The sequence below is a fragment of the Anolis sagrei genome, chromosome 1, assembly GCF_037176765.1.
Source record: "Anolis sagrei isolate rAnoSag1 chromosome 1, rAnoSag1.mat, whole genome shotgun sequence".
NCBI classification, from domain to species: domain Eukaryota; kingdom Metazoa; phylum Chordata; class Lepidosauria; order Squamata; family Dactyloidae; genus Anolis; species Anolis sagrei.
In genome coordinates, this window is record NC_090021.1 from 164,768,595 (window position 1) to 164,792,939 (window position 24,345).

Consider the following 24,345-nt stretch of genomic DNA (forward strand, 5'->3'; position numbering starts at 1 on the left):
TATTGAAACACAAAGGAGCCCCCGGTGGCGCAGTGGGTTAAACCCCTGTGCCGGCAGAACTGAAGACCGACAGGTCGCAGGTTTGAATCCAGGGAGAGGCGGATGAGCTCCCTCTGTCAGCTCCAGCTCCCCAAGTGGGGGACATGAGAGAAGCCTCCCACAAGGATGATAAAAACATCAAATCATCTGGGCATCCCCTGGGCAACGTCCTTGAAGACGGCCAATTCTCTCACACCAGAAGCGACTTGCAGTTTCTCAAGTCGCTCCTGATATGACAAAAAATAAATAAATGGAAACACAGCCTAGATTTGTATTTATTTAAGGGATTTATCATTACAAACAGTTCTAAAATGTAAGGCTCATCTTTAAGTGCACCTACATCAACTAACAAAGGCTTTAAAAGGGCCAGATGAACAATATTTGCTTCATTATCTTTGAGCAAAATACTGTCTATAAAAAGATTAGTACATTATCACAACAGACCAAAGAAGAGGACTGGGGTGCCAAAAATATGAAAGGAGTAAGTTAGTTCCTAAACTGTAATTCATTGTCCTTGAAGGGAAACTTAGGAATACTTACATATTGCCAGACTCTTCCGAAACTGGTTCGACCCACAGTGTGGATAAGGAAAAAATATGATGAGTTGAGAACTGCACAAAGACATAAAACAGAAATGTTCACTCAATGGTATTTAATCACTCACTGAATTTCTTCTTTATTTCCCTCCTTTTCAATAGCAAATGCCAGTAAATGAGGCTACTGCGGTTCAATTACTGCTAAAATCACTAACTAAAGCTTATATCTTTCAATGAGTTCCCAAGCCTCAATGCAACAGTGATACACTTAAGTCAAATTTGCAAACAGAAATATAGGCCTATAAACCCACTGATCTTTGAGTTCACTGTTAAGCATGTTTGAATGAATACAAATGACAATATTATCAGCTAAAGTTGAAAACAAAATTTGAAATAAAGTTATGTACAAGCAGAACTATCCTAAGGCTTTTGAGATTTTGTATAAAACAAGTAAAGGTAGTTTAAAGACACCTTTGAAAGTATGAATCCAAATAGCATAAATTGGTAAGATACAACACCAATGGAAGAGTGCAGAAAAAAATGGATTTTGAATTGTGTTCAGAAAACCTAGTAGGAAGGATTCCAAACTCAAACGCCTCTATTTGATCCCAGCAACTCTTTTAAGGTTCTCAATTTCTTCTTGAATTTTTCTGCACATGATGTATATACCTCCCTAACCTGAAAACTACTGTTATTCTCTAGGGGCTGAAAACATCCAGTAACTACATAGTTAAAGCCACATTTGAGGAAACTATCCCTATTGCCTTATCCAGCCACACACAATGAGAATTATTCACTTCTAAATGTCCAGTGAGAGCAAACCTGAGCATGGACCAAGGCATCATTGAAGAGGATGAACCAGTTCACCGAGAACCTCCCAGCATGCTGCAGGGACAGAGCACGGTTGCTGCTTTCACAGATTAATCGTCGCTCAGGTTTTCTCAGGGAATCCTACCACGGAAAAGAGGGGCATGAATGAGGTTGACGGTGACTAATACAGTGATACCTTGAGTTAAGGGTTTACTTTGCTCCATTATTTAGCTCTTAACTCAAAACATTCTTATCTCAAAGCACATTTTCCCACTGAAATGCATGGAAAAGCTATTAATCAGTTCCAGCCCCACAAATCCCCCTCCCCCTTTTTGTTGCATGTTTTTAAATAAGAAAATGTACTTGGTAAATAAGCAATAATGTTTAAATGTACATAGAATCATAGAATCATAGAATCAAAGAGTTGGAAGAGACCTCATGGGCCATCCAGTCCAACCCCCTGCCAAGAAGCAGAAATATTGCATTCAAATCACCCCTGACAGATGGCCATCCAGCCTCTGTTTAAAAGCTTCCAAGGAAGGAGCCTCCACCACACTCCGGGGCAGAGAGTTCCACTGCTGAACGGCTCTCACAGTCAGGAAGTTCTTCCTAATGTTCAGATGGAATCTCCTTTCTTGTAGTTTGAAGCCATTGTTCCGTGTCCTAGTCTCCAAGGAAGCAGAAAACAAGCTTGCTCCCTCCTCCCTGTGGCTTCCTCTCACATATTTATACATTAGTAAAAGTACAAGTTGTGGCAAGGAAGCCAAACTCATGAAGTGAAGAGGCAGAAGCATCATTTTCCTCATAACGTACTCATTCCAGCCTCCCTCCCTCTCTTGCTCTCTCCCCCTCTCCCTTTTCATGAAGCCAAACATACCAGGAATAAAAACTGCACAAAATCAACTAACCCAAAGTTCCACAAAGCAAACAACAGCAAAGCGAACAGCAGTCTCCCAAAATGGACAAGAGCACGAGGCATGGAGGCTGCTCCCTTGAAGCTTTAAAGTCCTCTGGCTGCTTGTATGTCAAAGTAAAACCCGGGCCAAGTGACAGCTCTTACCTGAATATGCTCTTAAGAGTTGAGTCACTCTTAAGTAGAGGTTTCACTGTATATAGTTCATTAACCCTGGAATATATTATGCATCACAGGCAAGGTCTGAATTTGTATTAGTCCCAATGACAATATAGATGTGGTAAGATGTATGCCGATATATATTGTCTAAAAGTATTTCTGAAATTAAAGTTTTGCCACAATATAAAGAGCCAATGGAAACCTATAGCACAACTGTTGTCCCGTCAGAGAATACAGTAAGTTTATAACTGGACAGCAATGTCAACCTACTGTCATTTTCCCAGGAAATGTCTTCCAGAATCCCAGCGTATATTCTGCTTCTTTTCTTTTTCGGCTCAGATGGACAGCTAGGGCTTCATAACAAGAACTAGAATCCTGAAGACTCTGGTATTCTGGAGATGTCTACAAATAAAGATGGCACCGATTGATGTTTTCACAGATTAATCCCAATATTTAATTACAGTTGCACTGTTAAGAGAAATCGATTCTTAAGAATTAAGTGAGTTTATTAAATAAGATCACTGTGCATGGTAGTGTGTGTGTATTAGTAATATATTGATGAAGGAAGCTCAATCAAAGCAAGAATGGTAGCAGCACTTATGATTTAAACACTCTTACTTTTGTATTACTCTTGAAATAATCTGGAATGTTTCAAGTGATGAGATCCACTGACTTCACTATGATTTCTAACCAAGAGGTTTCCCAATCTGTGGTCTAGGATGATTCACTCTGTTTTTTAAAAAAGGCTTATTATGCGCCTATTCCTATGTAACAACATTTGATAAAAAATATTTTCCTGGTTTGAAAGTGTTAATTTCTGTTTAATTGTGTGGTACAGTGTTCCCTCAATGTTTCGTGGTTTGCTTTCCGCGGACTCGCCGTTTCGCGGTTAGGGTTGAGAATTAATATTTTTAATATATTTGTATACATTTTGTGGCTTTAAAATCACAAAATGTATAAATGTATTAAAATATTAATTCTCAATCCTATCCACTAAACAGCAAGTCCGCAGAAAGCAAACCGCTGCTTGCAGGGGGTTTCTTCTTCCCAGAAGCCCCCTGCGTGGTGGGAAGTTTCCCAGCATTTAAGTACCAGCTTTAGAGTGAATAGCGAGCAGAAGAGAGATCTTCTCCACTTCCTGGTTGCATTGACAAAAGCAATTCTGTTAGCAGAACTGCCTCACTAGATCTTGGCTCTAGTAATTATAATCATGGGATATATCAAAGAATGGAAGAATAATTGAAACTTTTATATCTAATAACTTACCACTTCGAAACATGTAGCAAGTTTTAGTAAAACTCTAGCATAATTATAAAGTCGTCTGAGCGGCAAGAAAAACAGAGCATTTAGCACTTCCACTAATTGGAAAGTTTCCTCATTTGTCTCTGACAGATCCTGGAGCAAGGCCTGGTTTTTACTTAAGAAATCCCTACAAGTAAAAAGAAGCATGCATTAAAATGCTGTACTAAAAACATACAGAAACAACAATTTTGTTAAATGACAAATCAAGAAAAATTTTAAGATAAAAAGTCCAAGCAGTGAGAAAAAATTATTCCATTGCGAAATATGAAAGTGGCTATTTTATAAATATTAGTGATTGTAACAGATCCACTTTAGCAGAATTTATTTTCATACATTGCACTTTTTTCTCTGAACGTCATAGATAGTTCCAAGGTGCTGTCTAATTCATACACACACAATCTTTATTGGCATACAACAACATCACAACATAGGCATATGCAACAAGAGGAAGTCACAGATAAAAAGGGAAGCATATTTAAAAGTTAATAATAATAATAATTATTATTATTATTATTTATTTGATCAGTCATATGACCATTTCAAAATAGAACACGAGATATTTAAAAGTTGCTAATCTCAAGAATTTGGCCATATCATGAGGAGACAGCAAAGCCTAGAGAAGACAATTATGCTGGGGAAAGTGGAAGGTAAAAGGAAGAGGGGCCGACCAAGGGCAAGATGGATGGATGGCATCCTTGAAGTGACTGGACTGATCTTGAAGGAGCTGGGGGGTGGTGACGGCTGACAGGGAGCTCTGGCGTGGGCTGGTCCATGAGGTCACGAAGAGTCGGAGACGACTGAACGAATGAACAACAAAATCTCAAGAATAAAATTTGCAACCATCTCAGAAGATATGGAAGTTTATGACACCCTTGCCATTGAAAACACTGTGAAAAACATGGAATTTTGGTATTTCATCTATAGATTATCATATTTAGGGCAAACAAACTAAGAATAGTGAAGTGTTTCAACAGAGACCAAGTCACCAGATCAAACCCTTTTGTAATGTTCCACGTTTTTATATCCCGCATCCAAAAGAGCTGATGGCAACACATTACATCTTGCAATCACCAAAGTTCTCCTCTGAGCTGGATTAATCAAGATGTGAAGATAAGCTGCTATGACTCCATGCTTGCATGGAATTAATTATGTGGTAAGGGAACACATCTGTAAATATTAAGAATCTTCCAAAGACAGGCCAGTTGCTTCGATCTTTCTGAGAATCAAAGAATACCACTCTGAAATAAAATGATCTGATAACAAAGAGGGAACATAGCTATTGGGGTCTGCTTGAAAATGTATGGGCAGTCAGAATTTTATAGCTCTCATCCATGCCAAGTTTGATCCATATCTGCCAATGGTGGGGATTGCAGTGCTCTCTGAAAGAGGGTGAAGGTATTGCAAATCCCATTGTCCATGGTCCATCCTCCCCCAGACCTCAGCAGGATGTAAAGTGCGTGATTTGGGGGGACGGGGGGACGGGACTGTGTTCCAAGTTTGGTCCAGGTTCGTCATTCGTAGTGCTCTCTAGAAGCAGGTGAAGGTACTGCAAATTATATTGTCAACGGTCCATTCTCCTCCAAACCAAATGGCATCAGCTTACATAGCTTGACCAGTAGAAATGCCTTGCAACTTCAAATCACTCTTTGGGTTAGGGCATGGATGAATATCTGCCCTGCTTTACAACTAATTCCCACAGAAAAGCAACACAGATTGGATCCAGACCACACATTATTAAAATTGGTAGCACTTCAGTTAACCATTATTAACTTTTTACTGTGGGATTTAGTTGAAACCAACTAGGTTCAGTTACAACTCTACAGGTTTTGTAATTTCTTACTAAAAGTAGCATGGCTCCATTGAAGATCAAATACAGAAATTATTACACATTAACCACACATTTCATAGAACCATAGAGCTGGATGAGTCCACATAGGCCATCCTGTCCAATCCCCTGCTATGCAGGAAAAGCACAAAGTACCCCTGACAGATGGCCATCCAGCCTCTGTTTAAAAGCCTTCAAGGAAGGTGCTTGAACCACACTCTGAGGCAGAGAGTTCTACTGCTGAACAGCTCTTACAGTCAGGACATTCTTCCTAATGTTCAGGCGAAATCTCTTTTCCTGTAATTTGAACCCACTCCTCCTAGTTTCTAGGGCAGCAGAAAACAAGCCTGCTCCTTCTTCCCTATGCCAGTCTTTCACATATCTATACATGGTGATCATGTCTCCTCTCAGCCTTCTCTTCTGCAGGTGAAACATACCCACCTCTTTAAGATGCTCCTCATAGGACATGATTTCCAGACCTTTAAGCATTTTAGCTGCCTTCCTCTGGACAATTTAGTGGTGTGCTGTGTAGTTTCCGAGCTTTATGGCTGTGTTCTAGCAGCATTTTTTCCTGACATTTTGCCTGCATCTGTGGCTGGCATTTTCTCCCTCTGAAGATGCCTGCCACAGATGCAGGCAAAACATTAAGAGAAAACGCTGCTAGAACATGGCCATACAGCTTGGAAACCAAACAACACCCAAGTGACTCTGGCTGTGAAAGCCTTTGGCAATCCATCACATAGATTTAATTTCAAATGATAATAATAATAAATAATAAACAAAACTTTATTTATACCCCGCTACCATCTCCCCAAGGGACTCGGTGCGGCTTACATGAGGCCAAGCCCAAAGTACATCATTAAACAAAGGCAATAACAAAAACAATCAATACAAAACAATTAATATAAATCACATAAACAAAAAATAAACAATAAACAATAACAGTAACACATAAGCATTTAGAAATCTATGGCCGGGCCAAATATAATAATTTAAAAAATAATGCTGGGCTTGAACAAGGTAGGATATAACTGGGATAGGGTTTTTCAAAGAGAGATGAGGGAACGCAGTCAGTCCTAAATCAGTGGTGAAGTGCATTTTGAGGGCATGATGACTCTCAGTGAAATATAGTAATACTTCTATGGCCCCGTCTACACTGCCATATAAAATCCAGATTATCTGCCTTGACCTGCATTATATGACACTGTGGGCTCATATAATCCACTTCAAAGCAGATAATGTGGATTGTCTATTTTGATAATCTGGATTATATGGCAATGTAGAAGGAGGTCTACGTTGCTGTAGGAAAATGAAATGTCTGTCTTCTCCACTGTTGTTGTTGTGTGCCTTCGAGTTGCTTCCGACTCATGGTAACCTTCAGGCGACCCTATAACAGGGTTTTCTTGACTTCCATTGCCATATCATTGCGCCTGCAGTAATGGAAGTTTTCAGGGCAACTTCCTAGAAGAAATTCGCTCAAAGCAGTGGAAAGTGAGTTCAAATACTATTACACTAGAGCACAATTGTGAAGATAAAGGTTTACAACTTTTGTCTTCCCTCTGTCCTGTCTACATCTAAGCGTTTTAACTATCAATGTATTCATAAAGCTCTGAAACAAGTTAAGGAGCTAGGAATTTGGAAAAGGAATAAGCAAGGCAGAGGAGACAAATCAAAGCTTTCTGAACAAAGGAGCAGCTCGCGAACTAAACAGCAGGGCCACTCTACATGATTAACGAGGTGCTGCCAGAGGAGCATCAAACGCCCAGGCCTTGCCTGGCTCCACAACTCCTCATTTCTGAACCACTCAGAAGAAAAAAGGTGCCAGGTTTTTTTTTCAGAACCTTCCTTTTCTCAGACACTAGACAGACTAACCATCTGGATAGTTTGCATTTTTAAAGTGCTTTGAGATCAACACTTGGAAGTCACAATGCTCAAGCATCAAGTGGTATTAGCTATCGTTAAGACCAAGTCTCAGCTAATGTCTCAAAGGAAAGACTGCAAAGTTGCCTGACAATGAGGAATCCTGGTGAGTCTCTTCTTCCTTTTCATGATGGGATTGCTTAAAAGATTGTACTAAAGAATAGTCACAGAAGACCATCTGATATCATTAACTACCAACATTAGTATTTCACAGAAAAGATCTCATTGCCTGATTCACCCATTCCAAAAATATAGCCATTGTCTGCAGAGACAGCTCTCCATCCTTTGATATCCACAATGTAACAAATGGCAAAATACTTCAATGGTTTGCTGAACACATAAGAATGGAACTACCTATTAAGATGATGGCCACCATGTAAGGCCCTTATTACATATTATACCTAACAGTAGCATCCAGATGTTGTCAGTGCTCATTAGAGATCTAGAATTTAGGCCAATTCTGAGGTTACCATTTAAAAGCACGTTTATCTGTTAGTTCACAAATTTTAAGAGGAAAAAACTTTTCCTGTGTGAGCGCTTCATAATTAGCAAAGCACTTATGGTTCACAATGACACCTTTAAAAGGCTTTTTTTGGAGTCCAACTGCCTTTTTTTAGGATGAGAAATTATCTTTATTTTGGAAAGATAAAGATAATAGGGCCCTGCCTATCTCCGCGATCGCATCTCCTTCTATGAACCGGCACGAGCTCTAAGATCTTCAGGGGAGGCACTTCTCTCGGTCCCACTACCGTCTCAAGCGCAGTTGGTGGGGACGAGAGAGAGGGCCTTCTCAGTGGTGGCCCCCTGCCTCTGGAATGCTCTTCTAAGGGAAATAAGACAGGCCCCATCTCTCCCCTCCTTTCGTAAGAGCTTGAAGACCTGGTGGTTTCAACAAGCCTTTGAAAATGGCCAGTTCTAACTCAGCCCTATACATTGTCAAATACAGTCTTATTCTTCCTACCAATTACCCAGATTCTTTCCTCTAATCGGCCCCGGAATGAACAGCCACAGACCTGTACCTAATATTATTGTTGCCTGCCATAGCATTGCACTTAATTCCCGGGCCCCTAGAATTTTCTTGGCCCAGCCTTTTAAATTTAAATTTTTTAAATTGCCTTGAAAAAGCAGGATTACTTTTAATATATCTGTGTTATGACGACAATTTTTATGCTTATATTTTATTTTGTTAATCTTATGGTTATGTTATTTTTACTTGGTATGTTTTGTGATGTTACTTGGGAACCGCTCTGAGTCCCCTCAGGGAGATGGAGTGGAATATAAATAAAGTTTTATTATTATTATTATTATTATTATTATTATAAAATCATTTGAGAAAGAAAAAAAAATGAGAACTCCGTAGATGCATAGATAAGATATTATCAAATTATGTGTGGAGAAAATACATATTCCCAATTATTTTAATTGATGCCTTTTGAAATTAGTTTCAACATCTCCACCTGCACTGAATGCTACTCCTACTCTGGACCTTGGAAACAGAAAAGTCAGTTCTCTTTCTTGGTTCCTGGCTCTTTTTGAATAAGCATACTTAGGTCCCTTCTCTGCTGCCATATAAAATCCAGAGTATCTGCTTTGAACTAGATTATATGGCAGTGTAGACACTTATAATCCAGTTCTCATCAGATAATGTGGGCTATCTGCTTTTATAATCTAGATTATATGGCTGCGTAGAAGGGCCTTAGCATATCTTAGATTGAACCTTAAACAGAAGGAGAAATGGAAGTGGATAGGAATATTGAGGACTGACAAACTATGACACTTGTGACCAGTTGCCATGGGAGGAAAAACGATCAGGGATGAAAGTAAGTGATCTTTCTTCATTTCTGCAATACAGTACCAGAAGCAGTTTGCATGTTAACAACTCCCAGTGCAACTGCCTGATCAACTCTCATTCCAGCTACTATCAATAGCAATGCTTATGAAGGGGCTGGATACAAACGCCAGTAAGACTTCAGTTTGCTCAGTTGCCCCCATTTATTTCAATTTTACATTTTGATCTTATCAGGTGGATTTTCCAGAGAACTGTAGGTGGCACTTCAAGTTAATCTCTCTCACATCTCTCCTCCTGCAACTTCATCTCTGGCCTGCATCACAATCCAGATTTAATCCAGGTCACAGAATCACAAATTGGAAGAGACCACAAGGACCCTCCAGTCCAACCCACTAACATGTAAGAATACACAATCAAAACACTCCTGAAAGATGGTCATCCAGCCTCTGCCTAAAAACATCCACAGAAAGAGATTCCACGATGCTCCAAAGCAGCACATTTAACTGTCGAACAGCTTTTACTAGTTACCAGGGACAAAATGCAACAGCAAGCTATATGAAGGACTGAAAGGAAAACTGAAATGGGAAGGGAGGTCATAGTGTTTGTCTGTGTGTATGTTCTGGCATACAGAAAGACCAAGCAGGCTGGCTCATTTTCTCCACTTGAGTTTATAGGCTTGCCATAGTTAAATGGCAGGAAGAGGGGAGGTGAAAATTTAAGTCATTCTCCCGTTACAAACCATCATGAAGTTTAAGATCAGCTGGAGAGGTCCTGCTCTTGATTCCACCACCATCGGAAATGCATCTGGTGGGGACGAGAGACAGGGCCTTCTCTGTGGTGGCCTCTCAGTTATGCAACTCCCTTTCCAGTGACATCAGACTGGCCCCCTCCCTCCTTTCCTTTAGGAAGAAACTAAAAACCTGGTTGCGGGATCAAGCATTTGAACAGTAGTAGCAGCAATTGGGATAAGACTCAATGTGATATGTATAACAATGGACTGTCCCAGACAATGATTTTCAAACTGGCATGATTTTAATCAAATGTTTTTAATATAATGTATTTTAATGATCTGTTTTAAATGTACCTATGATTGTGGTTGGGACTTGAATGAGTGCTTGTTGTAAAACTGCCCTGAGTCCCCTCTACTCCCGAGGGGTGAGAAGTACGGGGTACAAATTATGAAATAAATAAATAATTGTTCTCTGGTGAGCTCAAAGAATAATTATGGTACTAAACCATAACAGTTTAGTTTAAATATGGCTCATCCTTGGCAATTTGCAGATCCCTCTATGAAAGGTTTAAGACAGCCCTTCAGGTGCTGATAACTAATAACTCCCATTATAACTCTTTATTAGCTAGACTGACTATGGCAGATATGAATTAAACACCTGGTGAGTGCTAGGTCCTTCAGCTCTTTAAGCTGAGAATAACCTAAAACTAATAATTACAAAAATGATAACAGACCATTCTAAGTTAAGCATGGCTGTCTTTTGGGTATCCTTTGTTACACAGAGGTCTGTGTTACATTGCATTACACAGACCTCTGAGAAATACATAGAAATATTCAAGTGTTCCCACAGAAAGAATGCAACTTAAGGCAGGTAATAAGAATGAAAAAAGCAATCTGTAGCTTCCATTGTCACTTTGGGAAGCAAGGAAACCAGCAAGCACATCTGTTGGACAACAAGCCTCGAAGAAGGCCTAGATTATTCTGTACCCTAGGTGGGACTATGCAGCATTAAACCACACTATAGTCATACAACTGGATCTACACAATGATATTGACATTCACCATGGTTTGCAGAAATTACTTCAACAACTTATGAACAGTCTCAAGATCAGGACAGATTAACTTACACTGCTGGTTTGGCAAGCAGGGCAAATCCTCCCATCACCAGAAAATTTGTCAAGGAAGTACAATACCTACATTAGAAAAAAAAAGGAACAATGATACTACTTGGAACTAAGAATTTAAAATGCCTTTACAGAGATGCTGGATGGCAGAAATGAGGAGTAAGTGCAAGAACCTCTTTTAGTCTAAACAAAAAACATAAAGCTTAATGCACATTAACCCCACTCATACACCTTACTTTTAAAACCTTTGAGACAAAAATTATTTTTTAATTTGTTTCCAGTCACACCTTAACAACATGACTTCTTTGTATGACTGTCATCACCATCCCACTCCTACCACAAATTTGTAGAAGGCTAATACAGGAAAGATTTGCAATGAAAGCTTCTCCCAAGCAAACCGAGGGATTTCACATTATGGAAAAAGAAGTCGAGCTACACTGACAATAAAGTCGACACAAAAATACTGTGCGCCCCCCTCCACCCAGTCCTTGAAATAATAGAATAGTTACTAAAGTGAGTGTAATCATCCACTCACTGTTTTTATGCAGCACCAATTTCATTATCATTTGTGTAACTGTTAACTATATCATGCACTGAAATGAATAGAAATTTCACAGCAGGAGTTCTTGTTGGACTGAATCTTTAAAAGATTTATGTCTGGCATCTTTAATATTCCATTTAATCTACAGAAGCACATACATTATATTTCAACATTTAAAATGCCCAATTGTTCCACTTCACTCATAACCTGGCCATGAATGTGGTCACGAGGCAAATCTGCTGAAAAATTACATAAGGAAAGATTCAAGAATGTCATTCCGTGTCTGCAGTCTTAAGCAGCACTGCCCAGAAAAGAAAATGATAGGATTTTTCTGAAGATGTACTACAATGCAAATTTTTTAAAAATGCTGCAGAAAGTAAAGTTAATGCTTAAAACTTTTTCTTATATCAGTTTTTCCCCTTATAAATAATTCTGTATCTTCCCAGGTACAATACAAATGAGAAAAGTAGATACTTGCTCAGTGTAACTTTCCAAAAAAAGGCTTGAATGCTTCAGGATAGCCAAATTTTTTGCCTCTTTTAATCCTTGAAGAAAACCAGTCAAAGAAGCTCCATGTTGACCAATCAAGTAGCACAACTTGCTGAACTTACTTGCCACTTCTTGCAAGAGTTGGACAGTTGAAGGAGCACCTAAATTATCTGCAATGGAAAAAAACCCCACAAAAGACAGTGCAGAGAGTCATTACATACCATATAAAATATGAATTACTCTCCTGAAGACTTCCATAAGAGGCAAAAGAGTCCATCTACAACCCCCCCCCCCCATTTTAACCAGATCTGGAGTAATTGAGAGCAGTAAAGAAAAGAGGGGGGGGGGGGGGACACCTTGCAATCCCCAATCTATACTTCATAAACAGCAGTTTAACCAAATATTTCAAAATAATATTTGGTTAAACTGCTGTTTATGAAGTACAGATGTTAACCTTAACATCACCTAATGACTAATTTCTACTTTTCTTGCAAAAGGGAACGGCACACGTTACAGTCAAACATGATAATCAATAGTTGGGGTACTTTCCACTAGCAGCATAAGAGACAAGAGTTTAGTACCCACAGAGAAATCAGAAGATAACTAGTAAGGGTGGATATGAGAAGGTGGTCTTGAAGAGCAGCAGGAGATCAAGATACGTTAGACGCCTCGGGGAGAATTTGTAAAGGAACCTGGGTGGCCGTGAGCAAGGCAGCAGGAGTCTGGCCTGAGGATTCAGGGCCAGCTGTAGAGCGAGTGAGTGAAGTCAAAGATACTGCTGCTCTATAAAATATATAGTGCCGAGTTACCAGCTGAGCCCCAAAGCTCAGCAGGTAGGGGAGTTGTACTCTATTAAGTATTAAAGAAGTGGTGTTATGCTTTGGAACAGCAGGAGAGGCAGCACAGCTGAAGAGCACAAAAGGTAGCTCAACAAACACAGTGCATGGCTGGTCAAAGCAGGGAGGCGAATCTCTGATTAGAGAGGGCTGGATACACAGTCAAGAAAAGGCAGGATTTCTAATGGCATTCACTTGCAAAAAACTCAAACAAACCCAAAAACCTAAATGAAAGGAAATTGTCCTAATAACTTTATATTAAAGCTATGAAGAGATGTCTTACCTAATCCCAGGAGAGGTCGGAGAACTTGCGATTTTATGGAACTCAGTTTGGAGTAAAACTGTCTTTCTGTCGAAGCCAGCTCATGCAGACTAGCAATGTATCCCATAATGTTTTTGTCCACCAAAGCCAGACAGTTGCTCCCACCTGCTGCCACACTACTAATATACCCTAGCTGGAAGAAAGACAAACTATTTTTACAATCTCATGAAACATAGGTAAACTCTTCTAGTTTACACACTTTATAACCTAAAACAAATATATCATGCACCCATTTTCATTACTACTAGGAGGACTAATTTCCATTCATTTGGTAGCCTATTTTTAAACTTATGTTCAGATTGTGCAGCCATAAATAATTCCATTGGGATTAATTTATATAATTTACATCCAAAACTGAAACTCAAGGAACTAGCACTATGATAAGTACTACATTCATATTTGCCTCGTTTATTGGCGTGGTTTGATGTGGTTTAGTAAATAAAATCTTGGCCTGATAAAACTATGCCTGCGCAGCCCCTCCTCATCCCTTCTCTTTCAAACCTTAATTTGACACAGTTGTGTTGGCCTGGGAAGCTACTGTTTTCCTGTGATATGATCAAAGTGATCAAATCAGGTCTCCACAAAGTCTGTCCTTTTTAAAAAATACTCTTTTAGCCCAAAATACCTGTGTGATGCCATCTTTCTCGTTCACTTAAATCACCCCTCAAATTCCACCTTTATCTTTTTTTTAGTATCCATATCCTATGCTAGTAATCCTGCAAGCAAGCCTAAGCATTCTTGTCACTAAAATTATCACTTATTTTTATTCTGCCTCCATTTCTTGTGTTGTTTCCTGTAGGAATGTTTGATTTTCAGCAACTTGCGCCAGGGACCTATTTTCTTTACCACATATTTATGCCAAGCTCATGCTGTCGTTTTCACTGCTGTTGGTTTTTGTACAGTCACTGATATTGTCATTATATCCAATGATATACGGGAATAGTGATTTATGAGTAATGATAATACAAAAAACTAAGGAATCTGTATGGTTTGGTACAGGAAGAAGTCAACTGAGATGATACTATGAGTTACCAGACTGATAAACACCAACTGTAGTGGCACCACTGGTGGGAAGTCCATTGCATTGGCTCTAACCCCTTCTTACTTCCAGAATAACAACTTGCTCAGTACACAGCAGGGACTTAATGGTTATAAATCTGAACAGTGAGGAGCAACTTTCTGAATCAAGCTAAATGCAGATAAACTCAAGAAACAATTTTCTTTTTAAAAAGTTAATTATTTGTCTTCCATGCCCTTTTCAAAGTTTGCTTGAACTGGATTTCACAACACATAACAGAAGTAAGAAGTCTGTATCACCTAGATTTTCCTAAAAAGCATGCATTCAGAAACATCTCATGACTTGAAATTTCAGGAAGGCCTTGCAATAGAATCTATTTTAAATTCAAAATGCTGCTATAGCTTCAGGTGAAATGAAATATGAAAAATACAAATCCCAGGGGTTGCTGCACTTGGAAGTTTCTATTATATTAAGGTTGAAAGCTTCATGAAACCCTGCTATAAGATCTCCCTACTGCTTCTGGTAAGTGTATTTGGGCAGAATGGTTAACAGATAGAGTTGGGAAAATGCACTGGGGTGAGCTCAAATTTGAATTCAGTTTGGACATGGGCTCAATGTGAAATGTGCACTGGAGTAAAAAGGGAGAAACTTCACACCTTTTAAAGCCCTCTGGCCTTATATCTAAAATTCTGCCTCTAAAAGTTTCTTAAATCATCAAGATACTACACTTGATCTTAGCCAAAAATTATGATGTTCGCTAAACGACCCAAGAAGTACTACTGGAGAATAGATGGAAACAAAATTGAGCAGGCTTCAAGTTTTAAATACCTGGGAGTAACCCTCCATTGCACAAACAGCAAGAAAGCCCACGCAGAGTATGCAGCAGAGACAGCGCAAAAGAGCTCATCCGCCATCTTAAGATACCTCAAGACGGGAGAAAGTCACTTTATACCAGCGGCACTTAAACTTTTCGAAGCTAAACCAATCACACAAATGCTGTATGGAACCCAGCTTGGCCCCTTTTCAAATTATGCACCACTACAGCATGTTCAATCAAAATTCCTAAGAGCAGCTCTACAGGCTCCCAGATGTGTCTCTAATGCCACCCTGAGATTGGAGACAGGCTTCGTGAAAGTGGAGGCGAGAATATGGACAGCCATTCTCAACTACTGGCTACGCCTATCCTTCTCCCCATGTGGTCTTGCCCCACTAACCATGAGGGGCAACTTCCAGTCCACATGGACTAAAACAGTGGCAACAAAGATCACAACTCTAAGTTTCTCCTAAGGACAATTGTGAAGCATGAGATGGGACCAAGCCAAATATTTCATTAAGCAACAGATCCTGGACATAGAGTGCCAATCAGACTTAGCCTGTTCCCCAACCTTTATTGTTAGGGAAGCCAATAGATCCCTCACTGCCCCCATAGCATACCTAACAGACCTGGAGGTGCCCAAACACCAAAGGGCTTTTACCTTGGCAAGATACCATTCCCTACCATTGGCTGCATTGGAGGAGAGGTATCGAAAGACCCCCCTTCAAGGAGAGACTATGCCCCTGTGAGTCTAGACACGTAGAAACAACTGAACAGACACCTTAGAACAAATCCCATTACACTATGGCTTCTAAAATACCCAGGGTGCAGCGAAAAATATTATTCCACCCTGCTGCTTTCGGATTCTAGTACTACAATAACTTACAGTGTTCCTAAGTTTTATGCTACAGCACTTAAAACTAGACAAATGATGATTGACCCTGCAAGGCAACGCTCTATTGGGAATGTAGTTAGAGCAAAATGTTACAGCTGAAATGCTACTAGACTTGTAATGTGCTCCTCTCATCCCCTTTAGTCCCCCCCCCCCCGTGTTTTGACCCCTCCTATCAGTCTTCCCCCTCTCAGTTCCATATGTTGCATTAACCTGTGTTTTAAACTGTGATTTTAAACTGTTTTCTAATCTGCTTTTTAATAACTGCTTCATTGAGGAGCTGTGTTTCCCTTCTCAGGGAGCTTATGCCCTGCTTTGTGCTGGTCAGTGACCGTAATAAAGTTTTGAATTGTACTGTAAATCATCAAGAAAAACACAGTCCATACCTTACTACAGTCTAGCAATAGTGTTGGACTCTTGAAACAGAATTCTTCTGATGAAGAGTCATCTTTTCCCTTTTCCTGTTGACCACTATAATACAACAAAGGTTGAAAATCATCTCCATCTATCAGGAAGAGTGAATAATCTGGACCTGCTGCTATATTCCAGATGTTGCTGTCACTGCAAACCTGGAAAACATACAAGTATCAATATCATAATAAGGGTAAAAGAAAATCCTCCTCAACCATAAACCTGCAAGTCACCTTCAACTTATAGTGACCCCATGGGTTTCACTGGATTTTCTTAGGCAAGGAGTCCTTTTACAAATTCTCCTATCCAAATACTAACTGTGGTCTAAGAGCTAATCCATAAAATTATTATTATTATTATTATTATTAATTAGGAGTCACTGCTTAGCTTCTAAGATCCTGCTAAACAATAGTGCAAGGATTGAAATATTTTGCATGTAGGTAATGAACAGCTGCTTTGAGTCCCCTTGCAGGGAGAAAAGCGGAATGGAAACAAACAAACAAACAAACATTGAACAGCTGTTTAAATCAATTGAGGCAGATTTCAGACAGATTTCAGACAATGAAGGTGACTGGTATTCTAATTTTTGAAGATGACATACTGACCTCAATTATGCTTGTTCTAAGAGTCAAAACATTTATAAATATCCTGATTCTGTATAGAGTTCATTTGTTTAAACCAAGACTTGACAAACACACCAGGTCCAGGAGCTCTTCTCACCCCACTCTCCAGCCCCTCAATTCCTTGCAGATCTCCTGCATACATTTTTAAAACTGGAAGTGATTAGATGGTTACTCAAGATTTCAAGAAAAAAGCTATATATATTTTTTAAAAACCTGAAGAAAACTAGAATTGAAGTGGAGGTACATGACTCTGGTAATCTCCAATTCTCCATCTTGGTGTGGGGCGGCTTCATATGACTTCATGGCATGGCTTCCTGGCTTAAACCCTAAAGGCTTCAATGGGATTTAAGAAGCCAGTGTGCAAGCTACAGCCTTCAAGTTTAGTTGTATCTAGACTTGAGAGTAAATTCAGGTGTCATGGTGAAGGAGATTCAGAAGGATCTGGAGATTATTCCCACGGCGGTACAGTTTAATTACAACTCTCAAAAGTATAGAAGATTAGAGGAATAAACTCCAGCTACTCCTCAGATCCAAGGATATGAAAAAATGGACTATGGAGGCAGTAGAGGATCAAGCAGTCAAGCACCTGAGCCCTAGAGCAAAAAGTAAGTAGCCATTATGCTTTTGAACTGGAGAGTTTTGCTGCATTGTTCCAAGCATTTGCTTCCGCTTCAGATGATCCAGTACATAGGTTTCATTCCTCCATTATACTGGGCCATCAAGGCTCTCCAAACTGTAGTGCAACTGCAGGGATGAGCCTGTCACACCATCAGCTCCTAGCTTGACAGAAGCACTAGCAAAAGTCCCCTAATTCCTTCCTCAGATGGACACTTGGAACTGGGGATGCAACACATGTTTTACTCTGTTTCTGTTTACAGTTGGCCATTTTTACAATAGTTCTTATCATGGGTTATTGGGCACTGTTTTGACCTTAAATTATTGTTTTATATGCCATTGGTTTTATCTTCTATTGTACTGTGTGTTTTTATGCATTGTTTTAGGCACATTGTGCCATAAGTAAGCCATCCCAAGTCCCTTCGAGGAGATGGAAGTGGGGTATAAAAATAAAGTTATATTATATTATTAATGTTGATTTTAATGTTTATTTTAATTGTATGTTGTTTTTAAAGCATTGACTAGTTGCCTACGTGTAAAGCCGCCTTGAGTCCCCTTTGGAGTTGAGAAGGGCAGGGTATAAATATGGTAAATAAATAAAATAAATAAACATAAGGACTACTCCTGGTCTGGAGTAGCTGTATAAGTGTAGAAATAAGATTCCACTTCCTGGGGCTACAAATGTGCGGTTAGCCATCATAGGCAGAACTTGTTGATCACTGTCAGTAGCCATGATGCAAAGAAGAAGAACTGTCATTTAACAACTACATGGGTGTGACCTTCAATTTCAGCACTCACAAAGGGTTATTATCATGAGGGGAGGTTTTGCACAAACAGAACTGAAGCATTTTTAAAAATACCTTAGCAAGACGAGGAACTGTGGTTGGAGAACTTAAGTGACTGAGCTGTCCAAAAGAGTTACTGCCCCATGAATATACCTGTATAAAAACATTAGTGAAAAGTGTGTAGAAATCCATTTAGACTTTAAGAGAGTGGTGGTAAACGTCTGACATACTAAACTTAGCTAAGAAGCCTATTCATCTATGTATCCAGGTAAGTCATGTGTAGAGAGCATTTCACCACCCACTAAATTACTGCAACTCATGTTTTGCACCAAATGGTTAATAACTGAGTTCTGGAGATCCCATTAAAAAAATCCAAACTGTCTCATCTTGTTAAAATTTCTCTTTCCCCTCCCTTTTTTTCATACACCAAGAAGAGAATATCAAATCTTTCTGCTTTTAGTTTCAAACTAAAATACCACATGATCTCTTGAACTAAAATAACCCTGGATTATTTACACTGTGGTTACTAGGAAAATATCAGAACAAGAAACCTCTGCTTACTTCCAAATATATGGTAACAAACTCTCCCTTTCTTCCTACCACTCCTCCATTATCAGAACTGGATGACTCCTTGTGTATCTTCAGCTTCTTTCATATTATTCTCTTCTGCTTCCCACCTATTACATTTCTCTATTCCATTTAGCATATGGGTGGGGAATTGTAGGCCCTTCAGATGTTTTGGACTTACTTTCCCATAGTATCATTTACTGTGCTAGCTGGGGCTTCTGGGAATTGAACCTGAAAGCTGCCAATGACAGCGTATTAGTTGGCATTACAACCACTCTTCTTCCTTTATTTTTCTATTTCTACTTCCTCTTGCTGTTCATTAATATGTAGAAAAAGAACTAAACCAGTTCTGATCACAGTGAGGGCTGGCATCTAAACCCTACAGGAGAGGGTAAGTCAAAATGAAATTCTGGGTATTCAGACCTTGTTCACATTCACAATTTCCTTACTACATCTCTTAACAGGATTTTAGGCAGACATATACATATAGAATGTGTTTGTGTTCTCTCTCTCTCTATATATATATATATATATACACACACACACACACACACACATTTTGCCCATAATGTAAGTTTCTTTGCAACAAAGTTAACTACAGCATGAACCCAACATTAAACTCTGAACTAGGCTACAACTAGGTAAGCAAATAAAACCAAGTTCCACAATTAAAATAGATACATTATGTTATCTTTATACCTGTGATTTGGCAGTAAGGGCCAAGGAATGATGGCCACCTGCAGACAATTGAATTACTTCCTTGCCATCAAGACTTTTTACACACAGTGGTTGTAACCTGTGAACCCACAAAATGAAATCAATGACAACCTTAACCACAGTCTATATAATGCACAATATAATGCACATTTCAAAGGAATGTAGTTTGTAAGCCACATATAATACAACTAGCAATATATTAGATCAAAAGGTTGTTGTCAGTCTTGATAATAAACTTGTTTTGTTTTGCTAGAGATCGGTTTCACAGACTGGATAAACATCATCCTTGCACAGAAAATATTTTCTCTGTGGACTCACCTTGGCAAGATATCACCATGTCCTAGTTGTCCTTCTTTTCCTTTTCCCCAACTCCACACCTCAGTTCGCAAAGATGGGAGAAGTGCATCAGCTTCACCACTATAGGTTGGTGTGAGGGCCACCGTCCTCATTCTGGCTCTCCCTACTTTCCTTAAGAGCCTTGGAGAAACTAAGAAGGAAAACAGGAATACATTTCAACAGCTCAGTTTCCTTTGTGGTCAAAGCAAAGAATGAAAATGAAAATTGCCATCTAAACTCATAAGACCATCAGTCACTATTGTGAAAACATTACCTGAGAAATTTAGCACAAGAACGGATTGATACTTTTATTTTAGAAGTACTAATATGACATTCATGGATTTGCCATAGATCTACAGATGATGTGAAATCACATATACGCACACACATAATAGTTCACATTCACACATGAAAACCAACTTTTGGGAGCTCTTGTACTGAACTGTAGGTAAACTTTATTTTGCCTATTTTCTTTCGTATCCCAAGATGGATCTCCAGAAACAATAAATATAATTTTTACTTTTTTTTGCTTTGTAAGAGCATCCTTACTTTCTCCTGTTTTATCACTAGGTCAAAATGTATTGATTTCACTCTATTTTGCTTTTTATAGATACCAAATATTCTTCAAATTTCCCCACTTCTTGCACAAGGAAACAGAATCTCTATTTCAGAACCCCACTCTGGATCAGTTCTGAGGTATGTGTCCCATGTAGACAGGCCACTTCAACTATCACTATCAACAGAAATATCACAAGGCAACCAAACCAAAAGAATTTCTAGACAAAATGTAAAGTTTTATCAGACAGAAACAGGAGCATCTGCAGGAACTGTCAACCAACTGTAATCAGGAAACAGGAAAGATATTCTGTTGCAGAGTTTACATGTAACCTTCCAAGGTTACATTCATTCCACATTTGTATCATTTTTCAGCTCTACTGACATTTTTTTTATAACAAACATAAGTTAATAGTCATGTGTCCTATCACATGCAAAAGTATATACATCGGGTGTGTGTATGTGTGTGTGAATATTTCCAGGGTAAGTTACACAAACACTATATTCGAGCATCTCACCTTGAGACAGCAAACCAGGTAAAGAAAGTCTTCTAGAAATTCCTTCAGATTCCTCTTCCCGAATATCTACCAAGCTGGAACTCTTTTTTCCTTGCATTGATTCTAGCTTGACCTGCTCTTCTCTGCTATCCTTCAGGCTATCCAAGGCTGGAGAACCACCACTAGATGGGGAAACAGCATCACTGGGAATGGTGCCATAGAAGTTCATTACTTTCTTCAGCGATAAGGCCCCAGCTTCATAGGTGGCAGCTACTCTCACACCAACTGCTGATGCACATGAGACTACCAGGCTATTAAGAGCAGAAGTACCTGGTCCAGATGGACTGGGCAGACAAGCAATGAAATTTTCTTCTTGAGAATGCTAGAAAAAACAAAAATGGAAGCCAAAGAACTCTATAATGATGGATTACTCAAGTAGATTTAATATAATGCATTATATGCAGCCTCTAGTCCTGAGTTTGATTTTGCATACGATGATAACATTAAATGTTGCATAAATATATTTTCTAACATCTCCAAAACAGAATAAACAAATAATTGCAAAATTATAGGGATGTTCTCTGTGATACATACAAATTGGTTTGAGGGACAATCAAATTTTAAAGTACGACTTTAAAAAAGCCAGCATTAAATTCTGCTGCATCAGTTCTGTTCACTTCAGATTAACTGCATAAGTAAAGTGATATTTACTCCTGGACTTGAGGTGCCTCTATACCATAGAATTAATGCAGTTTGAAGCTACTTTAACTGTCATGGCTCAATGCTATTAAATTGCTGGAGTTGTAGTTTTACAAGATCTTTAGTGTTCTCTGCCAAAGAATGCCAGAGCATCACCAAACTACATCTCCCACGATTTCATAGCATAGTGTCATGGCAGTTAAAGTGATATCAAACTGCTTTAATTCTCCTAGCAACAAAAGGGCTTATACTAGAATTAAATACAATACAATGTGTTGATAAGCAATTCTACACTGCATTTCAACCACTTTCATTACAACCATTAGCTTATTTGAGATAAAATGCATATCTTAACCTGTGAATTGCTAGTAGACAAAATAAGCATTACCGACAATATTTTTAAAAGATAGTATCTCATATTATACAACTTTATTTAGGGGAAAGAATTAAATGAGTTTTAATAGTCAAGTGATGGTGTAACTCAGGAGTCCTCAAACTAAGGCCCGGGGGCTGGATACGGCCCTCCAAGGTCATTTACCCAGCCTTTGTTCAATGAAATGACTTGAAAGCACACAACAACAACAACAGCAACAACAACAACAACAACAACAATCTTATCTCATCAGCCAAAAGCTTCCCATTGAAATACTAATAAGTTTATATTTTGTTAAAATTGTTCTTTATTTTAATTATTGTACTGTTTAAAGTGGTTTTTTTGCACTACAAATAAGATATGTGCAGTGTGCATAGAAATTCATTCATTTTTTTTCAAATTATAATCTGGCCCTCCAACACTTTGAGGGACTGGGACCTGTCCCTCTATTTGAAAAGTTTGAGCACCCTGGTGTAACTTATGGTTCTGGGAATTAAACATATGAGGTACCATCTCTTCCAAGAACACTCTAGGTAGAGATTATTACAGAAAAAGAAAATTACTTCCTCATTAAGGATTGAGATAGTGGAAGAAAAGCTATCCATTTTGAGGTTTTTGTTTCTGGTTTTGTGAGAAGACAGGTTCAGCGACTCTCTATTTAAAATACCTTAGTCAACTGCTATTTTTTTTAAAAAATGTTTATGTTATTTATCTACACTGCCACTATGAAAACAAACACGGAAGTGTATAATGAATAAAATAAAGGAGCACTCGCGTAAAAACATAACACAATCCCTGAGAGTTGTCCACCCCTGCCTGCAATGCTATAAAAAGTTGCAGAGAGCTAAGAGAACCAATGAGGCTGTTTTCCTTCCATATATTTTCCAGCATAAGTCATTTACCAAGAGCACCCCCATATTCCAGAAAGATGCCCAGCAGAAATGAGTATTATCTAACTTTTTGGACAAATTTTATCTGCTTCTTTCGGTCAGAATATGCAAAAATGTCAGCAATATATTCTGCAATATATTCCCAGTAACTGACTCTGGAACAGAAGTTAGAATTTTTGGCTGGAAAGTCTGCTTTCACTGTCACAATGGTTAAACCAACCAAAAAAAGAAAGCACAATCCTTTCTATTATACTTTCTGAAACAGGGAGGTTGAGATCACCCACTATAGCTGCACTGGTTATTAGCTCCTCAAGTAGTTGCTCACAGACACTTTTTATTTCTTCATTATTCAAGGCACATTTTCAAGGCTCACGAGGGAAGCAGATAAATCATTTCTTAAATTAAGTTTTTAAAAGCCACACAATCCACCCATCAAATGAATAACATTTTTAGCATTCTCACACACCCTACAACATAAACAGAAAGTAGCTAGAGGGGGTAATCTTCAGCCTCTGTGTCTGTCATATGCTCCAACTGGACAGAGCCTCTTTTGTGTTAACCCCATACCACGTAGATGGTGACTTTGCCTATAGGAATCCTGGTATCGAACATCTTGCAGAATACAAACCAAGCCCCCAAAACCTTATAGCACTCCCACCCAGTAAAGGTCAAATGAGGAATTTTGGAGAGCAGATCACCTCAAATCCAGCAGTGATCCCGTGAGTTTGCATCTTAGTCATATGTAACTTTGGAGCTCTCTCCAGAAGCATAACGAACAAGATGACCATGGCTATCTTATGATCTGAAATGTCAAGGAATTTTGAGAAGTTTTCCAAGCACTGATCTTCAGTTACACCATGTAATATGTGTGCCCTGAAAGTGTTTTTAAAGAAATATGTTTTGAATGCCTTTTCAAGATTTCTAGTTCCAGAAAACAGAGTAAGAGGAATCAGAGATATTAGCTCAAGCAGATTTTACTGGAAATAAATAAATGTAATTAAAAAAAATCAAAGTCCAGTATATCTGCAGAACAGACATTTGATTTCAATTTCTGTGCAAAGCAGAAAGGGTACATTGAACTTCATTATCATCAGGAGGCCCAAACTGAAAAACAAGAACTTGTCTGCCATGCACATGTCTAATTGCACGCATGCAGCCCCATGAGAAAAAGCTTTGACCTACACAAGGGAATGGTTCAAGATGCTACAGTACACAAAA

At 38.9% G+C, this 24,345-nt stretch overlaps 1 protein-coding gene across 3 annotated transcripts in view; it reads right to left on the reverse strand.

Annotated features, from left to right (window-relative positions):
- Window positions 1-24,345, reverse strand: part of ALS2 (alsin Rho guanine nucleotide exchange factor ALS2) — a 64,548-nt gene that overhangs the window by 27,571 nt on the left and 12,632 nt on the right. For 2 of the 3 annotated variants that reach the window (XM_060783176.2, XM_060783170.2), the window contains exons 5-16: window positions 21,187-21,547; window positions 20,096-20,264; window positions 19,760-19,856; window positions 18,569-18,646; window positions 16,446-16,628; window positions 13,297-13,468; window positions 12,167-12,347; window positions 11,151-11,216; window positions 3,724-3,886; window positions 2,728-2,859; window positions 1,398-1,526; window positions 580-650 (exon numbers count right to left, since the gene is read on the reverse strand). In XM_060783176.2, the coding sequence (XP_060639159.2) occupies window positions 580-650; window positions 1,398-1,526; window positions 2,728-2,859; window positions 3,724-3,886; window positions 11,151-11,216; window positions 12,167-12,347; window positions 13,297-13,468; window positions 16,446-16,628; window positions 18,569-18,646; window positions 19,760-19,856; window positions 20,096-20,264; window positions 21,187-21,547 (1,802 nt within the window). Of the gene's footprint in view, window positions 1-579; window positions 651-1,397; window positions 1,527-2,727; window positions 2,860-3,723; window positions 3,887-11,150; window positions 11,217-12,166; window positions 12,348-13,296; window positions 13,469-16,445; window positions 16,629-18,568; window positions 18,647-19,759; window positions 19,857-20,095; window positions 20,265-21,186; window positions 21,548-23,825; window positions 23,959-24,345 lie in introns of those variants that run through there. The other variant, XM_060783183.2, reaches the window with a different exon arrangement.